The sequence below is a fragment of the Erinaceus europaeus genome, chromosome 2, assembly GCF_950295315.1.
Source record: "Erinaceus europaeus chromosome 2, mEriEur2.1, whole genome shotgun sequence".
Classification (NCBI taxonomy): Eukaryota; Metazoa; Chordata; class Mammalia; order Eulipotyphla; family Erinaceidae; genus Erinaceus; species Erinaceus europaeus.
This window is the reverse complement of record NC_080163.1, coordinates 41,156,337-41,176,091: the sequence shown is the minus strand read 5'-3', so window position 1 is coordinate 41,176,091 and position 19,755 is coordinate 41,156,337. Positions and strand designations below refer to the sequence as shown.

The following is a 19,755-nucleotide window of genomic DNA, read 5'->3' as shown; positions in this document are numbered from 1 at the left end:
GATCACCCCTCTAGCCCCTCGGCTTATCAGGCCCCCACTCCTCCACCCATCAGGCTCACTCTGTCTCTTGCTACTCTTACTTATCCCTCCCTGTCTTGTGCTAGTTCTTTTTGAAGACACTTACACACTATCATTCTGCTTTCTTCCCAACAGGTTTCCGTTCACCCCTACACTGCTATTCCCCTGACAGAGATGAAGTCTTTTACAGACATTGACCCAGTTATATATGGCCATTAAGTAAGAGGAAGATGTTGGGGAATTGTGAGGATATGGTTGAGCTTGGAAGGGCTTGAGCCTGAGGGGTGTGTCAATCCTGTTAGTCTGTCTCTCCACGGAGAGGTTGAGCAAGGAGGGACAGTAGAACCCCAAAAAAGGTGTGCCTCTTATCAGTCTCCCTGCCTCACAAAGTGCCCTGCACTCCTGATACTATGGCAAATAGTTAAAAAGAAAGGGGGAGATGTTGGGTAGTATGCCACCTCCCCCTGGCTTCTGCTTAACCATATGCCTATATAGGGATTTACTGATCCCATTCAAAGCTTTGGTCTATTTACATAAATCACTTTTACATTTACATAAAGCACTCCCTCCAGGGCATTGGTGGTTCAGTGATAGGATTCTCGCCTGTTCTGCCCCCTCCTTGTCATACTCTTATTTTCACCAGTCACTTTTCTCTCCACCCTCTCTATATTACATCCTGTTTCCACCCTACTTGGAGAGTATAAAAACAGCTGCTCTTCTGATTAAAGACACTTGGAAATTGCTTTCCGGCTCTGAGAGTTCCAGAGTGTATCTCCTGCGGAAGTTAGTGCAGCACGAGTTCCTGATCCCTCTCCCACGCAGCAGCCTAGATCAGCTCCAGTTGATTTCTCTCCAAGCCAGAGAGCACTAGCTCAGGAAGAAGTACCCTCAGGCTATCCCGGCACACATAAACATGGTCTTTAATACACAAGGAGAGAAACCTTTGTTACGAAGACATGTCATTTTAAACACGAATTTAGATCTGTACTGTCTTAGTTGTTCTTGGAGGGTCACCATCTGGAGGTGGGACCTCCTGCGCAGCTCCACTTCTAGGAATTGCAGGTTGTGATCTCTGCACGAATCTCTGTGTATTCTAGCTCATCTGCCTTCAGACCTGAGCTGAGGATCTCAGCCAGGGGGCCCAGTTTCGGCAGGTAGCCCGTGGTCTCCCGGTGGTCTGGGATCTGCCCAGACTTCATAGCATGAGGACGGGCGGGCCAATCTTGCAGAAGGCACAGGCCAAGGTGCCATGAGGTGGCAGCCAGGATAGGCTGCCGCGGCCCTGCCCCATGGCCCTGCCATGTCAGCTGAGCGTGGAGGGAGCCGGCACCCAATGCCCCATGCCACACGGTGGAAAGCTGGCTCCTGTGGGCTGGCATTGGAAAACCACAGAGTGGTCCAGAGATAAATGTTCCAGAAATAGTGAAACAGTCTTGTGAATAAAGGGCAGAGGCCTTTGGAGATCTCTTCACAAGCAGAAGAGAAGGCCATAGTACATAGGTATCCAAATTGTCTTCACTTATCTGACAGATGAGCAGGTCAGGTCCACGTGGGAGCCATTTGTTGTTAAATTCGGGGGCTCCAGCTGGCTGGGCCAGCATCACATTGGTATACAGAGACAGACTTGAGGACACACGGCTGGGCTGAGAAGCTGCAGTTTAATCTTTATTCACAAACGGGCAAATCACCACACCATGTGCTTCCCCCATCATTCTTCCTCCGCTGCTGCTGCTGGGACTCTACACGTCCTTAGCATATGGGGCGGGGAGAATGAGGGGCACAAAACTAGCAAGGACCAAACCATTTCTCTCAGAGGTAGGGGGAAGGGGGCCAAACCAACACGAAGAATACCAACATGCCATATCCTTGAATTTGAATCCTATCCTCTTCCATACTGTGAGTCACCATGCCTTGCTGTATCCACAATGTCAGAGCCATCAGAAATCCAGTGCTAAGAATTCAATTTCCTTGTGATTGTAAGCTGTTCTCACCTTCATTCTGCAGACAAAGAAAACTAAAGATGGGAAAATGTGCCTATCTGCAGGCTTCATGAGATTGGCTGGCCTGATAGCTGCACTCAACTATGTCCCAAAAGAGCAGAAATGAGTAATGTCTGGAACATTAGCCATATATGGCCTTTGAGATAATTTGATTTAGCCCTGCCAATGTACCTGGATTATTTTTCATAGCAACAGTAAGTGATAATTTTTTGTAAAATATTTTCCTGAGAGAGAGAGAGACAGAGAGAGAGAGAGAGAGAGAGAGAGAGACACCCCTGGGCACTGCTCTACTCTAGTTTATGGTAGTTCTGGGGATTGACTGAGGAACCTTGGAGTCTCTGGCATAAAAAATCTTGTATATAATCATTATGTTGTTTCCCCAGCCCTTAAATGCTAATTTTTATAGCTTTTGTAAAAAAATTTTCTGCCTCCAGAATTATTGCTGGGGCTCAGTTCCTGCACTACAAACTCATTGTTCCTGGTGGCCATTTTTCCATTATATTGAATAGGACAGAGAGAAATTTAAAGAAGGGGGGGGATAGAGAGGGAGAGAGAAAGATAGACACCTGCAGACCTGCTTCACTGCTTGTGAAACTCCCCTGCAGGTAGGGAGCTGAGGCTTAAACTCAGATCTTTGTGCTCAGTACTATGTGTGCTTAACTTGGTTTGCCATGGCCTGGTCTCCTAATTGATAGTTTTATATTGTGCATAAATGTTGTAAATATCCAAGTTGTCCTTGGGAGAAAAAGTTTCCCCACTCCTGCTCTAGAGCCTGCTTTCTTGTTCTGCATTCCCCAAAAGATGTTTCTAAATCTCCTTATTCCATTTATTTGTTTATTTTAATACCAGAGTTATTGCTGGTTATACTTTCATGATGAATTCATCACCCCTAGGGGTCTTTTTATTTTTGTTTTGTATAAAGATGGATAGAAATTGAGAGGGGCAGGGGAAATAACTGAGGGAGAGAGAAATACACCTTTAATATTTGTGAAGCTTCTGCCTTGCAGGTGGGGACTAGGAGCTTGAATCTTCCTTATTCCTATTTTAAAACAAGAAGTGTCATCTTCTTAAGTTTATGAGAGACAGAGATATCACAGCACTATCTCACCATCCATGGTGCTCCCATGGACTCAAACCCAGGACCTCAAGCACTGTCAGATTTATGTTCTGCTGGGTAAACTATCTCTCAGTCCCACAATTATCAGTCTTTAAAAACAGGCTTCTGAGATGGTGAAACTAACTCACCCCCCTCTTCTTTGACTTTCACTTCAGTAGGGGCCATGATTGCAAGGGCACTGTGGCTTACTCATTCTCTTCTTATGCCTGTGACATTGTTCCCCCCAACACAAACACACATACACACACACTCACACATTGCATCACTTGCTATGTGCAAGATCCAGGGTCTCTGTCAGCAGAGGAGCCCACATGTGTCTGAAAATTCCTAGCAGAGTAAGAGTAATGGTGATGCCCTTGCAGTGAAGGGAGGCTGAACCACAGGTGAGGCAGCCTGAGTAGCCACCCTTGTGTTTGTGCCAATCCAGGCTATGCCAGCACCTAAGCTCTGCCTTGAAGAAGGCTCAGCTGCATGATTACAGGAGATGTTAATTGCAAGCACTTGGAGTGCATTGATCCAGGGCTGCTCTGATTAAGTAATTATTCACAGTAGCACCTACAAGGGCTGTAGGAGATTTGTTTGAGAGAGCCAGCAGCAGGGCTCCATATCTGAGAGATCTCCCTGCCTGCTCCAGAGAGGGCTCTAGACTGGCCCAAATCTTTAATTACCTGGCACCAAAACTGAAGTTACATTTGGATTGTTTTTAGATCAGCTTTTGCCACAGCCCTGAGCTATGTATTAGCGAGACTGGGCTAGGAGAGGACAGGGGCTTAGTGGGACGGGTGGGGTGTCTTCCTCCTCTGGCTTCTTATTTGAAAGAGTTCATGAGATACAAGATTGTAGCAGTAATTGGTTCCCTGAAGAAGTTTACAGATATCCTGTGATGCTTGGGTGTCAGATTTGTCATTCTCAAATACCCCCAAGTGAATGTTCAAACGTGGTTCCAGTTAGGATTTATTTTATGTATTTTATTATTATTTTTTGCCACCAGAGTTATCACTAAACACTATGCCTGTAAGACATAGCCACTGTTCCTGGTGGCCATTTCTCCCCTTTCTTTTATGTGGTAGAACAGAGAGAAATTGAGAGAGAGAGAGGGGAGGGAGATACAAAAAAAAAGGTAACTGTTGTATTGCTTCATGGCTTGTGAAACTTCCTTACATATGAGGACTCAATTCTTTTTTTTTAAGTATATGAAACTGGGTGGTGGATATTTGAATTTTTAAAAATTTATTCATATATATATATATATATATATATATATATATATATATATATATATATCAACAAGACCATAGGATAAGAGGGGTACAATTCCATAAAATTTCCCACCACCAGAACCATGTATCCCTTCCCCTCCCCTGATAGCTTTCCTATTCTTTATTCCTCTGGGAGCATGGACCCAGGATCATTATGGGATGTAGAAGGTGGAAGGTCTGGCTTCTATAATTGCTTCCCCACTGTCATGGGTGCTGACAGGTCAATCCACACTCCCAGCCTGTCTCTCTCTTTCCCTAGTGGGGCAAGGCTCTGGGAAAGTGGGCTTCCAGGACACATTTTGTGAGGTTGTCTGCACAGGGAAGTCAGGTTGGCATCATGGTAGCATATGGAACCTGGTGGCTGAAGGGGATTGGCTTCTTGAACCCCAGTCCTGGTGCATAGCAATGTAGGCACTCAAGTGTGCTCCCCTGAGCCATCCCCCACCCCATCCCCCAACTAGGATTTTAAGTCTCTTACTGCATTGGATACTAACACTACACTTTGAATAAGGAAACTATGTGCTTTGTCCCCAACTCAACTTGTTCTAGCATCTCCTACTATCTCTGATTATTTTTAAATCTTTTTAAAGTATTTATTTATTCCCTTTTGTTGCCTTTGTTGCTTTTTTATTTTTGTTGTTATTGATGTCATCATTTTTGGATAGGACAGAGAGAAATGGAGAGGGGAGGGGAATACAGAAAGAGGGAGAGAAAGACAGACATCCGCAGAACTGGTTCATTGCCTATGAAGCGACTCCCCTGCAGGTGGGGACCCGGGGGCTCAAACCAGAATCCTTGCTACCACCCAACTCCCTGATTATTTATTTTTAATTTTATACTCATGATTTAATAATGATTTACAAAGTTATAAGATAATAGGGGTATAATTCCATACAGTTCCCACCACCAGAGTTCTATGTCCCATTCCCTTAATTGGAAACTTCCCTATTCTTTATCCCTATGGGTGTATAGACCAAAATTCTTTTTGGGGTACAGAATATGGAATTTCTGGCTTCTGTAGCTTCTCCAATGGGAATGGGTGGTGGCAGGTCAATCCATACCCCCAGCCTTTTTCTTATTAGTTATTTAATAATGACTGACAAGATGATGGGACAAGAGGGGTACAATTCCATAGAATCCCCAACACCAGAGTTCCATATACCATCCCTTCCATTCAATGTTTCCCTATTCTTTATCCCTCTGGTAGTATGGACTCAGGGTCATTATGGGTTGCAGAAAATGGAAGGTCTGGCTTCTGTAATTACTTCTCTGCTGGACCTACACATTGACAGGTCAATCTATACCCCCAGCCTGTTTCTATCTTTCCCTAGTAAAGTACTGCTCTGGTGATGTGGGTTTCCAGAACACATTGGTGAGGTCGTCTGCCCAGGGAAGTCAGGTAGGTGTCATGGTAGTATTTGCAACCTGATAGCTAAAAAGCATTAAGATGTAAATCAGAACAAAGTGTTTAATAAGGAACCTAAAGGTAAGAGTATAACAGATGATATTTAGGGTCTTCAGGTTGGAAGAGGTAGGGATTCTACATTTGGTATATTCCAAGGGGCTCATGACTTTATTGATTTTTGCTTGAGCCCAACAGCTAACATGTGGGTGGGCTAAGAATATTATTTGAGAAGATGGTGTCAGAGTTCAGGACAGGACTGGAAATCTGGATCAGGGCAGAAAGAAGCTCCCAAATATGGGAAAAGTATATAAATACTGTTAACTGTAAACCCCATCTATCTGACCTAGAACATATATCTATTCATATATAGCTCAGGAGTCTGTGTTAACTTCTGCATTCTTGTAACTCTGAGCTCTCATTCCATAGTTACAGCTAGGAACATTCTAGGCTGCACTCATTTCAGGACCAGCCTTCCTCTAGTGGCAGAGTATGTTGACCCAGCCTCCTTTTGGGGTATGAGGCAAATTCTACCACCGATGTTCTACACTGAGGGTATTGTCCTGTAGAGACTCAGATGAGGATCTCTTGTTGTTGTTTATGATGGAGATGACCAGTGATAGAGAGAGGGATCTGTTAGAGGTCTAAGCCCATCATATCTATATAGGAATCCAAGGATTCCTTGACTGTGGCACCAGATGATGAGTTGGCTAGGTAGTGACCAAAAGGACCATAATTAAAGTATGCTGGCCTCTTTCCAGCTTTCATAATCCTTACTTTATGTGACAGGGTTAGGCTTAGAGTGACTGAAGAAAGTGAAATAAGAAGTAGGTGAATATGGTATAAAGGTCTAAGTAGAAAATATTTGATTAAGCATTTTATGGTGTCTTTTTTAGGTCTTTTTACTTGCTTGCTGTGCTTATTGAGTCACTATAGACTATTAAGCACTTTTATTTTAAGGTATATATTTTCTTTCAACTTATGGATACATGTGCACGTGCCCTATCTCATGAACCCTGGTCTATATCTAGGTTCTGTAACTTTGTTAGGAAGTGCACCACCTGAAATGGAACTAAAGCATCCTATGAGCTAGGAAAGGTCTCATAGTTAGGATTTACTATACTATACAAAATCTTACTATGACTTATACCATTTAATGCTATTTACAAATAACTGTATCTTAGATAATGACAATACAGGTTAATTCTGGTCTATAAGATTAAAGGGTCATTTTTGTTGTTGCTAAGCTTGGTGAGCTCTTTATATATTTTGGTTATTAGCTTCTTGTCTGATGTATGGTATGTAAAGATCTTCTCCAATTCTGTGAGTAGTCTTTTGTTCCTCAGCCTGTTTCTATATTTCCCTAGTGGGGTAGGACTCTGGAGAGGTGAGGCTTTGGGACACATTGGTGAGGTCATCTACCTAGGGAAGTCAAGATGGAATCATAGTAGCATCTGCAACTTGGTGGCTGAAAGGTGGTAAGATATAAAGTGGGACAGATTGTTTAATAAACAGGAATCCAAAGTTAGAAATAGAGCAGATGAAATTAGGGGTCTTCAAGTGGGAAGAATCCATGAAATCTATTTTAAGTATGTTCCAAGGGGCTTCTGACTTTAGTAATTTATACCTGAGCTTGACAGCTAACATGCAGGTAGTCTACGTATTTCTTTGCCTCCTTTTCTCTGTCTTATTCCAAGAGGCCTTTATAAAGTGTTGTCTGGACCCTGAAGTCATCAACAGGTTCCTTCAAAACCATGGTTTGGGAACTTTCTTGCCAATTCTTCACCATCCTTGGCTTGACTGGTGGAAGACAGAGAAGCTGTAAAAATGGGGTCATGTGGGGGCAATGGAAGGCAAGCAGAACTGGGATGCAGACACTCGGTGAAGACTATTCCTGTCTGCCTCCCCCCAGTGCAGCTCCAGGCTGACTGACCCTGCCATGTGCAGACAGTAACAGGGCAGTGGCCTTCCTCTCACCACCCATAGGCCTCAAAGCCCTGAAGCAGCTTTCTGCCTTATATTATTGGCACCAGTGAGTGAGTCATTTTTCCTGCCACTAGCTTCTTATTTCTGATGGACTCTGACTTTGTTTGACCACGCTCTGCATTCCAGTCTATTCTTGCTTACAACCTATAAAATTCCATGCCTTAAGTGGAGGGAGTGAGTGGGTGTCCTAGTGAATAATGTGATCCCCTTCTCTTCCCTGGACTCTCTACCATCTGTGGAGGATGCACATACCTTATTTATACCTGGTTATTGCATTTTGTTCACATTTTCCAAACAGACAGGAGAAGTCTATTGGGAGAGCTCTAAATTTCCTGGGCCTTTCTGTGTATGTGTGCTGTGCTGGGGGAGGGAGTTGTGTTTTGCACATTCTGGAGTAATGCACACTGGCACCACTCTTTCTCTAGTGATACCCCAGTGGCTTCCCATGTGACATATGCTTCTAGGGGCCGAGCAGGTATATATCTTGTTGCAGGCTGTCCTGGTGAAGGCCCAGAGGCTAGCAAACAAAGCCTACAGAGGCAGGAGCCTGACTTCTACCTCCCTCCTACTGCCTGGCTCTAGTCCAGGGAGTTGCTGGAGCTTCCTTTATACATGAGTGTCTAACATTCTATTTTTTTCCAACCCAGAGTGTGGGCTAAGTATTTCAGCCACCTCAGTTAGTGCTAGCTGCCCACAGATTCAGTCTATCCAAGGAAACCTGTCCCACTGTTAGGAATAGACCAGCAAGATCAGTCTGGCTCAAGCCACCAGATCACCATCCAACTTTGGGAGTTTGTCACCATTGTGTTTCTTCTTCCATGTTTTCTATACATTTTTAAATGTTTTATTTATTTGATAGAGATAGAAATAGAGAGTGGAGGTGGAGATAGGGATAAAGAGAAACCTGTAGCATTGCTTCACCATTTGTGAAGCTTTCCCCCTGCAGGTGAGGATCAAGGGCTTGAATCCAGGTCCTTGTGCATTATAATCTGTGCACTCAACTAGAGTGTGCCACTGTCTGGCCCCATCTACACATTTTGAACAACACTGTATACCAGCCTAACTGGTAAGTACTGAGACAACAAGTGGGGGAAGTTATGCCAGCCCCTCCCATCCTGCCTCTTACCCACCTGGGAGAAAGCAGGTATATATTGCAACCTGAATCTCTTAGATTCCTATTGACTCATCCACTAAATAAGAACAGGAATGATGTTGTTCTTTCTATACAAGCATTTCCTCAGGCTTCAAAGAAGACCTAGCAATAAAAGCTCAATATGTTATGCAGACAGTTGGGATATGAGAAGAAGAACAAAAGTTATTCAGTCCTTGCTGAATGCCAGTGAGCTTTTTTCATATCTCATGCAGTGATGTTATTGGCTAAGCTTCAATGTGCCACTCTACAGATGGGCAAATTTGGAGTTTACAGAGAACATCAAGAGGGTTAGTGAGTGAGACTCGGTTATTAAATATGCAGTGAGAGCAGTTTTCATGCTAGAAGCCAGCTGTGTGATAAACTCTGTGTAAGCTGCTGGGTCCCTAGGGTTGAGCCAGATTTGAGTGTGTTTTGTCTGCTGTGACAGAGAGGAGGTGGCTTCTGATGAGGAAACCAAAAGTGTGGTAAATGGTTAAGAGCATGGACTACTTTGCACAAGGACCACGGTTGGAGCCCCTGCTCCCTACCTGCAGAGAGGATGCTTTAAGAGCTGTGAATCAAGTACTTCAAGTATTTCTCTGTCTCTCTCCCTCTCTATCTTTCCTCCACCTCTCAAATTATCTTTGTTCTCTCAAGTAAAGAGGAAAAAACAAATGACTACCAGGAACAGTGGGTTTGTTGTGCAGGTAATGAGCCCCAGTAATAATAACCCTGATGGCAAAAAAAAAAATTGAAGCAGAGACCAGATGGAGAAATGACTATCTCATCAGGGCAAAGAGGAGCAGGTTGCTTCAGGAGAAAAACATGTGAGGGTAAACAAGGGTGGTGTCTGGAAGCTACAGAGGAGACAATAGAACCCAGAGGATGCCCAAAACAAACCCACAGGCCATGGTAGGTAATCTGACTTTGCCTGTAGGGAGGAAGCAGGGTGTGAGTTGGTCTCACGCCAGTTTTACTTGTTTAAAATTATTTATTTCAAGAGAGACAGCTAAATAGGCCAGAACAGCACTCTGGCATGTGTGGGGCAGGGATTGAACTCAGGACCTCATATTTGTAAATCCAGAATCTCTACTGATACAGACTCTCCCTGAGTGCTAATGTCCATTATGGAAGGGCATATGACTCTTGCAATTTGAGGAGGAGATGTGAGGAACCAGATGGGAGAGCAGTTAGGAGCCTCTTGCAGACATTTTGGTGGGAGGTAATGGTGATATGTGAACTGAAATAAAGGCAGTGTAAACACAAGCAGTGGGGACCTTTTTGTAGAAGTCCAAGATATTTCCCGGTGTTTTGTCTGTAGGTAGGTGGTGGTGTCATTTTCTGAAAACTAGGGGAAACAGAGATTGGGAGTCAGTGCATCTCAGAGATGCTACCAACATACTGGCCATACTGGAACTGATTGAAGTTATATGAGAAAGATGTGGAGTTGCCTACAGTACTGACAAGGCAAATTAGGAAGAACTGCTGGGCAGGAATAAGTAGGAGAATGAGAGCAGTTAAAAAGTGATCTGGGCAGGGCCTGGAGGTGGTACCTCCAGTTAAGTGCACATAGCACTATGCACAAGGACCAGCTCAAGGATGAGCACCTCTTCCCCAACAGCAGTGAAGATGTTTCACAAGCGGTGAAACAGGTCTGCAGGTATATGTCTTTCTCTTCCTCTCTTATTCCTCTCCCCTATCAATTTCTTTTCTTTTTTGCCTCCAGGGTTATTGCTGGGGCTCAGTGCCTATACCACAAATCCACTGCTCCTGGAAGATATTTTTTCCCTTTTGTTGCCCTTGTTTTACCGTTGTTTTGTTTATTATTGTTGTTGTTATTGATGTAATTGTTATTGGATAGGACAGAGAGAAATGGAGAGAGGAGGGGAAGATGGGGGGGGGGGAGAAAGACAGACACCGCAAACCTGCTTCATTGCTTGTGAAGCGACTCCCCTACAATTGGGAAGCTGGGGGCTCAAACTGGGATCCTTATGCCAGTCTGTGTGCTTCACACTATGTGTGCTTAACCCACCTGGCCCCCAACCCCATATCAATTTTTTTCTTATCTATCAAATAAAATAGAAGGAAATTTTAAGAAAGGGAAAATAGCCTCTGGGAGCAGTAGATTCATAGTACAGTTACTGAGTGCTAGTGATAACTCTGGAAGCAGAGAAGAAAAAAAAGAAAGGGAAAAAAAGGTATCTGAAAAGGGTGGGGGTACCACATCTAGTTGAGTGCACATGCTTTCATCCACAAGGACCCAGGTTCAAGCCCTCAGTCCCTATCTGAGGGGGCAGGGAGTGAAACTTCATAAGCAATGTCATGGTATCTCTCTTTCTCTCTCCCTTTCCCCTCTCAGTTTATGTCTTACATCATATTAAGTTTATATTTTTAAAATGTGCTGAGGCTGTGGTTTAGGGCAGGAGGGAACAGAATGAAGAGAATAAAGAATAGCTGACACTTAACCATTCAAGGGGACAATGGAGAAAAAGAGGGAACCAGATCCTCTTCTAAGAGACGCCTGTCTTTTCCTCTGAAGTCTGTGTGCCTGACTTCTCTCACCAGAAGACATAGGGAGACTATTAGGCACACTTTTCCAGAAACTACAAGACTTAGTCTACCACGGAGCAAACCCTAATGATGGCACATAGATGTAGTTTCATAGTTTTTCCCTCCACCAAATTAGTCTTGCCAAGGAAATATCTGAGTGTGGGGATGTATATTTTGCCCCCCTCCCCTTCTTAATGCATCTGTCCTTAACCATACTTTTATGTGAGACAATAAGCAGTAAAAGATGATCATCTTCCCTTTTCTGCTGTGGCTAGGTTACCAAACTGGAGCAAATGAGTCTGCAGGCTGATTTGTTGTTTTTTTAAATTTTTTCCTCAGGCACATATCTAGCTCCAGGCAGATATTGTCTGACTATCCTCATCAGGACTATTGTTGAGGACACGGTGAGGGTTGGGTCAAGGGTCCAGTAATTGAGTGTCTTCTCTCTCTCTACCTGAGCTATGGTGTCCTGCTTCTGGAATTCTCCCCAAGTGACAGGTTCCCTCTTTCAAGATCCCAGCACCTGACTCCATCAGCCATCCAAAGCCTGTGAAATTAGCTGGGTCCTGTGGGAGACTCAGCTATCTTCTGAAGCTATATCCGTGCATCTGTCAAGGCTTAGTTAAACATGACTGACTTAATTTATCCTGTGGTGTGAACTGAGGATTCATTTCTTTTGCAAGTTGACTTGGCAATTTTCTCTGCTCCAAGAACATTGATGATAGAGGGTATACACAGGACAACTGGGAGTAAATAGATGCTATTGGTTTTCTACTTTCAAGCATGAGATTGATGATAGAGGTCTCATCTGGTTCCCCTCCAAAAGACAAGCAATGTCCTCTTCTGCTTTGTCCTGGGAAGCACCAGAAAAGTGAATGTTCTATCCCCCCGATACTCTGGGTTGGAGCACACAAGCATGTTAGTATGCGTGTTAGCGCAATGACATGCAGGTGTCTAAGCTGCCTTAAACGCCTCCTGGCACAACCTTGGATATTACCACATCACAAAGAACCTCCAGGTCATTGGAAGTCACAGTGGACAGTTAGACCTACCCAATGCTAGGCAGCCCATCACCCCATGGTGTGAATATCCTGTGCCTGTGTTGTCTGCCCCATATGCAGCCACAAGCCATGTGGGACAGCGATGCACCTGGGATGGGACAGCGATGCACCTGGGATGACTCATGGAACTTGTATTAGATAGCACTGAAATGTCCATCTTTTCTATGTGACCACTGGCAGAGGAAGAACACTCCTCAGTGCAGGTATCTAGTGCTCACTCCCTTTTGCTCCAGAAGGAGCTAGGGAAAGCCAGCTCCCTCCTCTGCATGCTGTGATGCTATGCTCTGTTTTCCCTCCTCTGGAATTTATTCCCTGACTCTTACCTGCACCCATCTACACCTCTGTCCATCCATGTGAATTGTCTTCTTGCTTTTGGGAGTATTCTCTGCTCCAAGTATTCTGTCATGCCCTAAAAGATGAGCTGGATGGCTATAGGTAGGCTGCAAAGAGAAAGGATTCTTGTGCAGAGCAAGCTTTTATCTGTCCCTGTGAGCAAGTCAAGCCAGTTGTAGCCCAGCAAACTAGGCCAAAAGCTACACATGTAAACCTTAGGCTAAAGCAAAATAGAGTCTGTACTGCTGGGATCTTTGGGCATCCCAGGCAGCCTCTCCCTAAGAGTATTAGCTTTTCATGGGTGTTAATCTCCCTGGCATGAGCTTAGTGGAAAATGTGATCTTCTCTAAGAAACTGCAGTTGCAAGTCACATCCAATTGCCAACAGGGATCTGTGTGGGTCTTGGAAGTGTGTGTGTGTGTGTGTGTGTGTGTTGGGGAGTGCATAGCTATGAGACCTTCACAGTCACTTTCAAGACTCTGAGGCAGACAGTCCATGTTCCATGGGCAACACTGCTTGCTCTGGGTATTGTGGCTGTCTCCCTGGCATACTATACCTGACACAGCAGCATCTTTGGGTGGGCAGAGTCTAAGGCAGGAGCTGGAGAGACAGGTACATTTTGTTTTGGCTTTGTCAGTGACATGGCATTTAGAGGGTTGAGTGTTGACAGTAAGAGAAAACCTGGGGACTCACAGACCTTTCTCTTTGCTTTTTCTAGCCTGTACAGACAAGGAATTGAGGAACTTGGCTTCCCGGCTCAAAGACTGGTTTGGAGCCCTTCATGAGGATGCCAACAGGGTCATCAAGCCCACCAGCTCCGACACAGCCCAAGGCAGTAAGTCCACTACAGTCTTGCCAAACATCTAATTTTAAATGTCCCATTTATTCAGCTATTAGTTGTTTTGATTAAGAAATTGCATTACCGCAAGGACCGGTATAAGGATCCGGGTTTGAGCCCCCAACTCCCCACCTGCAAGGGAGTTGCTTCACAGGTTGTGAAGCAGGTCTGCAGGTGACTATCTTTCTCTCCCCCCTCTGTCTTCTCCTCTCCCCATTTCTCTCTCTCCTATCCAACAATGATGACATCAATAACAACAAAAATAATAACTAAAACAGCAACTAAAGCAACAAAAGGGAAAATAAATAAATAAACGTAGAAATTGCATTACAGCATGAGCACTGACTAAAATATTGCAATTTCAGAAATATAAATATGAAAGAGGTATAAATGCCTCATAATCAAGAATATGTAATGTATACTTGAGTATAATTTCAGCATTACTATATACTGAGTATAGGCATTTTGAAAAGTGTATGAAAAAATATATATACACACACAAAGCATTCATAACTCTACTGATTAAACAACTACAAACATATTATGGTGTATATTTCATGTTTTTCCCTTGCTGTATAGAAAACACACACACATACCATACACACACACACACACACACACACACACACACACACGATTGGGTTGTGGGCCACAAATTACTATGTACAAAGACTCAGGTTCAGACCTTGAGTCCCCACCTTCGAGGATGGGGGGAAGCTTCACAAGCAGTTGCTCTGTGATGCAGGTATTTCTCCTCTCTCCGTATTCAAAAGCCTTTTACAGGTGCTTGGGAGTTGTCTCCTTCCTGCCATGGCTGATTGGTATGAAATGACTTACTTGCACAATTATTCAAGCACATATACTTTTGCTAGTTTCTGTATATACATTTTATTTGTTTTAAATTATGATATAGACAAATAGGAAGACATATGCAGAAAGAGACAGAGAAACACCAGCATTGCTCCACCTCTTGGGACATCTCCCTCTCCCCCCCCCCCCCCGCAAGTGGAGACAGGAGGCTTGAGGCCATGTCCTGGTACATGGTAATTTATATATTTTACCACATACATTACTACCTGCTCCCCCTTTATGTTTTTGGTTGTGTTTTTATTGTCAACACAGTTATTGCTGGGACTCTGCAAATACATAATGAATCCACTGCTCCTGGTGGCCCTCTTTCTTTCTTCCTTTCTTTCTTTCTTTCTTTTCTTTTCTTTCTTTTTTTTTTTTTTTTTTTTTTGCTAGGACAGAAGAAATCAAGAAGGGAGGGGATGACATGACAGAGAGGGAAAGAGATTCTTGCAGACCTGCTTTCCTCCTGCAGGTGGTGAGTGGGGGCTTGAACCTGATTCTTTTCACATGGCAATATGTGCACTCAGCTGAATGTTCTACTGCCTGGCCCTCATTTTTATTATTTTGTCAGCATGTAAAAATACATTGATTTTTTTAAAAGCATTGAATATTTCCTCCCTTCTTGATTCCACACATATTCAGGTAGAATGTTAATACTTCTGGATTAAATGATGGAGATTTATTGTTGAGTTCCAGATTTTAAGTCAAAATAAGAACCATCTCCTTCATTTCAGACTGTTCTTGCTGTCAATAGTCATACATACCAGTAGGTAAGAGTGATGTAGGGGACAACTGTTTTACCATTAAAGAAGGTTAGTTTGTTCTTCTCAGAATCTCACTGTCCATGCAAGGAGTAGTAGCTCTCAGTTTTAAATGTCTGTACATCATGAAGTTTCTGTCTTCAATTGGTGGTTGTGTCTGTGAGGAGGGGAAGGAAATTAGTTTCTTTCTTCTCCTGCCAGAGGGATTTTGGGAGTTTGTGGACAATTATAATTCACAGATAGAGAAATGTTTCAGGCATCCCCCAGGAACAGCTTGGCCCTTGGGCTTTTTATACAACCTTTCAACAGAGAGCAGATTGAAATGCAGGAGGCTGCTTCTTGTAGCCTACAGTCTAGGGAGACTCCTTATACAGATGGCTTGGGAGACTGTAGAAGACCTGCCCTTGGTCAGAAGCAAACTGAGTCCCTAAAGAGCCTTTTGGGTTTGATAACTTGAAGTAGTTGTGGTTATGGGATGTAAAGTACTGACACTTGGTTACTCCATAAGGCCACGAGAGAGAGAGATTTTTTGTAACATTTTTTTTTTACATATTGAATAGGGGCAGAGAGAAATAGTGATGGGAAGGAGAGATTGTGGGGGAGAGAAAAGGAAAGATACCTGTAGCATTACCTCACTAATTGTGAAGCTATTCCCTGCCGTTGGGTGCTGGGGACTTAAACCTTCATCCTTGCACAATGTATAATGGATACTCAACTGGGTGTGTCATCAGTAAGCTTGGCTTCTGGAGGATGAGATGTTCCTGACAGTCTAGCTGTTCTGAAGGGGAAACTATGAAACCCTCACATGCTCAGGGACAACTAGCAAGGGGCCCTTTGCTCAACCTTCCACTCCTAGATAGCAGGTGTCTCCTTTCTAGAACCTTCTGAATAGGTGTATAGTGGGCTTTATCAGGCTGGAGTAGATATAATGGTTATGCAAAGAGACTCTTATGTCCAAGGCTGCAAATTCCCAGGTTCAGTCCCCTGCAACACCAGAATCCAGAGCTGAACTGTGTTCTGGTAAAGAAAAAAATAAAAAGAAGAAAAAAAGTTCAAAAAACAATAGTGGGCTTGATCTTCTTTTATCTGTTTTTAATTTTTTGTTGTCATGGGGGCTTTACTACTCGAGGTTAAATCTTTCAGATATAAAGATGTCATAGCACAGATGCTTCCCCCAGGAAGGTGGGGGCTGGACTTTTACATGGATTATTCACATGACAAAGCAATTGTACTCTGTAAATGAGCTGTCTTGTCAGTTCTGACTTAATCATTTGACCACTGTCCAAGCAGCTTAGTGCTTCTTCTGGTAGTCAGTCAGCAATAAGCTCTTCTTTCCCATATTAAGATGTTAATATCCTGTTAAATAGATACATATTACATAAAAGATTCTATAACTGTCAGAGTAAATTATCTTCCTTTACTCAGAAGTCCCAGAAGACATCATCATGATCAAGATTGTTCAATCAGACCTTCATTTAAAGAATAATCCATATCATGCTTCAAAGTCTCCCTTCTTGAAGAAAGTAGTTATATTTTTTATATTTTATGTTATTTACTTTATTTGAGGAGTTAATGGATTACAGCTCAGTTGTTGACACCAAATTTATCATTGGCTACAATTTCTTCGCTCCCTTTCAATGAATTTGTTTGTTTTGTATGGGTTCTGTGAATTATTTACATAGTTCAGTTATTAATTCTTTGTCTGATGTATTGCATGTAAAGATCTATTCAATAGAAAGTCTGTTTTGGTGATGGCTCCTTTTACTGTGTAGAAACTTCTCAGTTAGATATATTCACAGTGGTTTATTTTCTTTTTCCTTGCAGTTGGTCTCTAGTCTTCAAAGATGTTTCTGAAGCATAGATCATGAAGTTTTCTACTAATGTTTTCTTCTATGTATGTGTTGGTTTGTGACCTAACATCTATATTTCTGGTCCATTTGGAGTTGACTTTTATGTATACGTGGTGTTTCTGTTCCATTCTTCTTCTCATTTCAATCCAATTTTCCCAGCACCATTTGTTGTAAAGACTTTTCTTTCTCCATTTAATCTGTGAAGACTCCTTATCAAAAATTAGTCATCCATAGGTATAGGGGTTATTTATAGGTTCTCAATACTATTCCATTGGTATGTGTATCTATTTTAGTTCCATTATCAGGCAGTATTGATTGTAATAGCCTTCCAATATAATCTGATTCTAATTTATTCTTTTGTTAGGATTATTAGGGTGAGTTGGGGTCTTTCAAAATGAAAGTATTTACAGATATGAGAGGACAGTTTGTAATAGCTAGACATCTCTCAAAAAAAGTTTTATTGAGCACTTACCCTGTGCCTGTAACTGACTGACATGATATTATGAAGGAAACAGAGCTTGTCTTCAAGGGGCTTAATTAACAGGCATTAACAGTGAGGGGAAGCATAGAGTTTTAGGAGAACTCATAGGAGGAAATGCTGTACTTATTCTACTGACTTCTGAACAGTGAAGGATCTTTTGTAAAAACTGCTTTAAACTGTGTAGATACTGAGGGGCCTGGTGGTAGTACACCTGACCAGGCATAGATATTACCATGTCCAAGAATGCTGGTTCAAGACCCTGCTCCCCACCTATAAGAGGGAAGCTTCATGAGCAGTGAATCAGAATTGCAAGTGTTTCTCTCAGTCTTATCAAATAAGAGGAAGAAAAATGGCCACCCTGAGTGGTGGATCCATTGTACAGGTACACTACCCTGGTGACAATAAAAAAAAAAAAAGAAAGAAAAATAAAATAAAATAAAAGATGGGTAAGCAATGTAGGGGTGCAAAGAAAAATTTCCCAAACCTCTCTGAATTTTGCTTGGGCTATTCAAGGCATCAAAAAAGCAGCAGAGAACAGACCTTATCTTCCTCAAGAACAGGGTAGAGGCTACGATACTGCAGAGTGAAGTGGGGAAGCATCGAGTGGAAAGAGGGACTCAGTTCTACCTACAATGAAGAGCAGGGTTTCCCAGATAAGGGATCATTGCAACAGATAATCCTACACCTGGACATTAGCCCCCAAACTGTATAGTCTTCCAAGTGGCAGTGGTGACTGTTTCGCTAAGGAAGTTTTTCCTTCACCTGCTTCCAGGGCATCACCTGGAAAAACTATGCAGTTAGAGTGGGAGTGTATCCTATGGAAGTCAGCAATTCAATTCAATTTATTTATTTATTTATTTGCTACCACTTTTATTGCTGGGATTTGGTGCCGAGTAATTCCACTGTTCCAGGCAGCTATTTCCTTATTTTTTTTCCTTTGATTTTGATAGAAGGTAAAAGACAGGGAAAGAGAAATAAAGAAAAGGGGAGACACCTGCAGCAGTTCCCCACCACTCATAAAACTTTCCCCAGAAGGTAAGGCTGAAAACTTGAACCTGGGCCTTCACTGATGGTAAAGTGTGTGCTTTAGCAATTGAGCAAATGATTAGATTCTTGGCGAGGCCTCATTTGAGAAACCTCAACACTGTGCTGGGCCTCATACCCTCCTAGCTAAGCATGGGCTCTTTGTAAGGCACAGAGAGATTGGATGACTGCACATTGTCTACCTTAAAATGTTGGAGGCAATTTTAAAAAAGCAAAGTGTATTTATGATCAAATAGCCACAATTCAGGGTACACTGTTTTCAGTTAAAAATCCTACACCCCTCTCCCTCAAAGGGGGACAAATTTAGGATTTTTTATGAGCAGAAAGAGGAAGATGATATAAGTGCCTAGAACTAATTAGTAGTAACAGGCTTAAACCATTCTTGGCTATTACATAGTTGGGTTACTGGTTATCTTGAATGAAAAAAGAACCAACTGATTCTAACCTTTAAGTAAAAGTCCACAATTATCAGTTCTGAAATACTTGTTTACTTGGTGATTTAAAATAATCACTTTTGGGCCTAATCAAAAAGTCCTTGACCGAATACAAAAGGGAGAGGCAATGCATTTTTTTTTTCTGTAATTGCCATATTAAAATGGCTTCACAGATGCCTGTTTTTCGCAGAAAGAACCCCAGAAGTGAGACATCAACCCTTCATTGAAGTCAATCTCTTGTGTAGCCCACCCCCAGCCTTGGCACCCTAGCCAACTGGGCATGTTTAAGGAGTGGATCTTGTGATCCAAAGGGAAAGGAGAGACTGAGAGCACAGAATTGGGATCTGACTCCCAGCTTCACAGCTATATATCCTTGAGCAACTAACACAAGCCCTGAGCTTGCTTTTTTTTCATCAAAAATAAGATAAAGCATCATTTCATAGGACTGTTGGAAGGATTCAATGAGATCATTTAAGAAGGTTAAAGAGGCCCTTAAGCAACATGAATGTGACATTTTATTATTTTAGTAAAACAATGCCAGCCCTAGAAATCCAGTTCATGAAATAACTTGAAACTGGACTGTACTGTTGATCCTCAGGGAAAGATGAGTTTTAGAATTAGTACATGCCTTCTCTAG

The 19,755-nt window shown here is 42.7% G+C and overlaps 1 protein-coding gene across 1 annotated transcript in view; it reads left to right on the top strand.

Annotated features, from left to right (window-relative positions):
• SPOCK1 (SPARC (osteonectin), cwcv and kazal like domains proteoglycan 1) overlaps window positions 1-19,755 on the top strand; it is a 657,613-nt gene that overhangs the window by 619,641 nt on the left and 18,217 nt on the right. The window contains exon 7 of the mRNA XM_007517572.3: window positions 13,577-13,693. Coding sequence (XP_007517634.2) covers window positions 13,577-13,693 — 117 coding nt within the window. The remainder of the gene's footprint in view (window positions 1-13,576; window positions 13,694-19,755) is intronic.